Source organism: Nicotiana tabacum, chromosome 8 (assembly GCF_000715075.1).
Source record: "Nicotiana tabacum cultivar K326 chromosome 8, ASM71507v2, whole genome shotgun sequence".
NCBI classification, from domain to species: Eukaryota; Viridiplantae; Streptophyta; class Magnoliopsida; order Solanales; family Solanaceae; genus Nicotiana; species Nicotiana tabacum.
Genome location: NC_134087.1, coordinates 136,444,260 through 136,447,152, shown reverse-complemented (window position 1 = coordinate 136,447,152; position 2,893 = coordinate 136,444,260). Strand labels below are relative to the sequence as shown.

The following is a 2,893-nucleotide window of genomic DNA, read 5'->3' as shown; positions in this document are numbered from 1 at the left end:
AATTAATTGCCAACAGGTCAACAACGCTCTCTAGGCTTTTACCAGCCAGTTGGCGGTTGTGCCGCCAACACCAACTCCAAATAACAATACATTGGAAAACCCTCGTTCTGGACTCATTAATTCAGGCAGTAGTGGAACTCCCAGCGAGTCTCGTGATGGAGAACCAGGTAACACAGTTAGTTCTGATTTACAAAATTTAGTACTAACTTTGCAGAAACAGCTCAAGGAGCAAAGCGACCACATAGAGAAAATACTTGGAGTACCACCTGTGATCAATGGAGTAGATATGGACAAATATTCACAACAACCTTGGAAGCCAAGTGTTGCTCCTCTACCAATTCCGAAGAAATTCAAAATGCCCGATATTCCAAAATATGATGGAACAACTGATCTACGAGACCACGTAACTGCATTCACAACCGGTGTAAAGGGCAATGACTTGACCAAACAAGAAATTGAATCAGTATTGGTCAAAAAAATTGGAGAAACACTCACTAAGGGAGCGTTAACATGATATTCTCTTTTACCCGAAAATTCTATAATTTTTTTTGCTGATCTTGCAGATTCATTTATCAAAGCACACTCAGGAGCTCAAAAAGTCGAAAAAAGAATGGAGGATATTTTCAAAATAAAGCAAGGAGATTCGGAGTTACTCAGGGAATTCATGGACAGATTCCAGCGTGAAAGGATGACGTTACCACGCATACCTGATAACTGTGTGGCTATGGCGTTTTCCAGTAATCTAAATGAGAAAAGTTAAGAAGCTACGAGATGACTCAAGGAATGTCTACATGAATTTCCAGCAACAACTTGGAACGATGTTTACAACAGATACAACACGAAGCTACGGATAGAAGAAGATACCATCACTCGGTCTCAAAAAGAGGAGAGGTTAAGTTCAAGACATGCTGAAACTTAAAAAAGATCTGGTAAATAGAGGTACGAGCCCTACATGGGACCACCAGGAAAAGACTCGCATTCAAAGCAGGATAACTCAAGGTACGATCATAGATCGAGAGATAGAGAATCAGGCTCATCATCAAGGTTTGGAAAAGAGCGAAACGCGCGAGAGACACGAGATGATGATAGAGGCTCGAAGGTGAAGTTTGGCAGTTATAACAATGTTAGCACATCAGAGTTAGTAGCAGTATTAAGAAGCATGGGAGATAAGGTGCGATGGCCAAAGGAAATGAGATCAAACCCGAACAGGCGAAATCCCGTTTTTTGGTGCGAGTTTCATAATGATCATGGTCACAAAACGGCGGATTGTAGACTGCTACAAGGTGAAGTTGACCATTTGTTAAAGCAAGGATATATAACCGAATTGTGTAGTAAAAAATGTAAGCAAGCGTATATGAAAAACAGGTAGGAGCTCCCTAAACCTCCTTCACCAAAAAGGACTGTTAATGTTATAAGTGGAGGAGAAGAAATTAATGGCGTGACATATACGACAGCCAAGAAAGTTTCAAAAATCACAGTCACACATGGGAAGCGAGTTCGACATGTTTTGGAAGAAGAAAGTATTACATTTGATGATGTAGATGCAGATGGCGTACTAATCCCACATAATGACGCACTGGTAATATCTTTACTTGTACATGACACTAATGTGAAATGAGTTTTGATTGATCCAGGTAGCTCCGTGAACATCATTTTGCTAAGAGTGGTAAACGAAATGCAAGCTGAAGATAAGATGATATCCAAGGCGCATACCTTATCTGATTTTGACAAATCGAGTGTCGTAACAAAAAGGGAGATAATACTCACCACATTCGCAGAAGGAGTTGTCAAAGACACAAAATTTCAGGTGGTAGAGATGGACATGGCTTACAAAATGATTCTCGGTAGACCAAGGATTCACGAAATGGATGTTGTGCCATCTACCCTGCATCAAGTTATTAAATTCCCTTTACAATGGGGAATACGACAAATTCGTGGTGATCAACAAACGTCTAGGAGAATCAACTCCGTAGCAGATTCAAGTGCAAAAAATGAAGAAAAATAGCAATTACAAAATCCAGTTGAGGATGCTGTAACACAAGCCTCAACTGAACACGGGCGAACAGATGTACACTCGAGACCCGATTCCATCCAAGAACCAGAGGAAAATGAAAACATCAAAACGACGATTGAAGAATTGGAAGTTGTAGAACTATTCACACCTTGGCCTGAAAGGAAAGTCTACATTGGGGTCAATCTAAGCCACAAAATGAAAGGTAAGTTGACAGAATTTTTGAAAACTAACGTGGATTGTTTTGCTTGGTCCCATTCTGATATGAGAGGAATACCTCCGGAAGTAATGACTCACAAGTTAAATAAAGATCCATCATATCCACCTGTCAAACAAAAGAAAAGAAAGCAAGGATCTTTCAAAAATCAGGTGATTCAAGATGAGGTACAAAAACTTTTAAAAATTGGGTCTATCCGCGAGGTAAAATATCCAAATTGGTTAGCTAACACTGTAGTAGTGCCTAAAAAGAATGGTAAGTGGCGAGTTTGTGTAGATTATACTGACCTAAACAAAGCATGTCCTAAAGATTCTTTTCCATTGCCGCATATAGATCAACTAATTGATGCTACTGCATGACATGAATTGATAAGTTTTTTAGATGCATATTCAGGGTATAACCAAATCAAAATGGATCTCATAGATGAGGAAAAAACTTCATTTATAATAGACAGGGGGACTTACTGTTATAAAGTAATGTCATTTGGTCTCAAAAATGTTGGAGCCACATATCAAAGGTTGGTGACCAAAATGTTTCAAGAACATTTAGGGAAAACCATGGAAGTCTATATAGATGATATGCTGGTCAAGTCACAACAAGCAGGGGATCATATCCAACACTTGTCTGATATATTTCAGATTCTCCGTAAATTTAACATGAAGTTA

At 39.2% G+C, this 2,893-nt stretch overlaps 1 protein-coding gene across 1 annotated transcript; it reads left to right on the top strand.

Annotated features, from left to right (window-relative positions):
* Positions 1-610: 610 nt before the first annotated feature.
* LOC142163334 (uncharacterized) lies at positions 611-2,005 on the top strand. Its single transcript, XM_075220607.1, has 2 exons — positions 611-737; positions 1,635-2,005. Exons 1-2 carry the CDS (start codon positions 611-613, stop codon positions 2,003-2,005), a joined length of 498 nt encoding a protein of 165 aa, XP_075076708.1.
* The last annotated feature ends 888 nt before the right edge of the window (positions 2,006-2,893 follow it).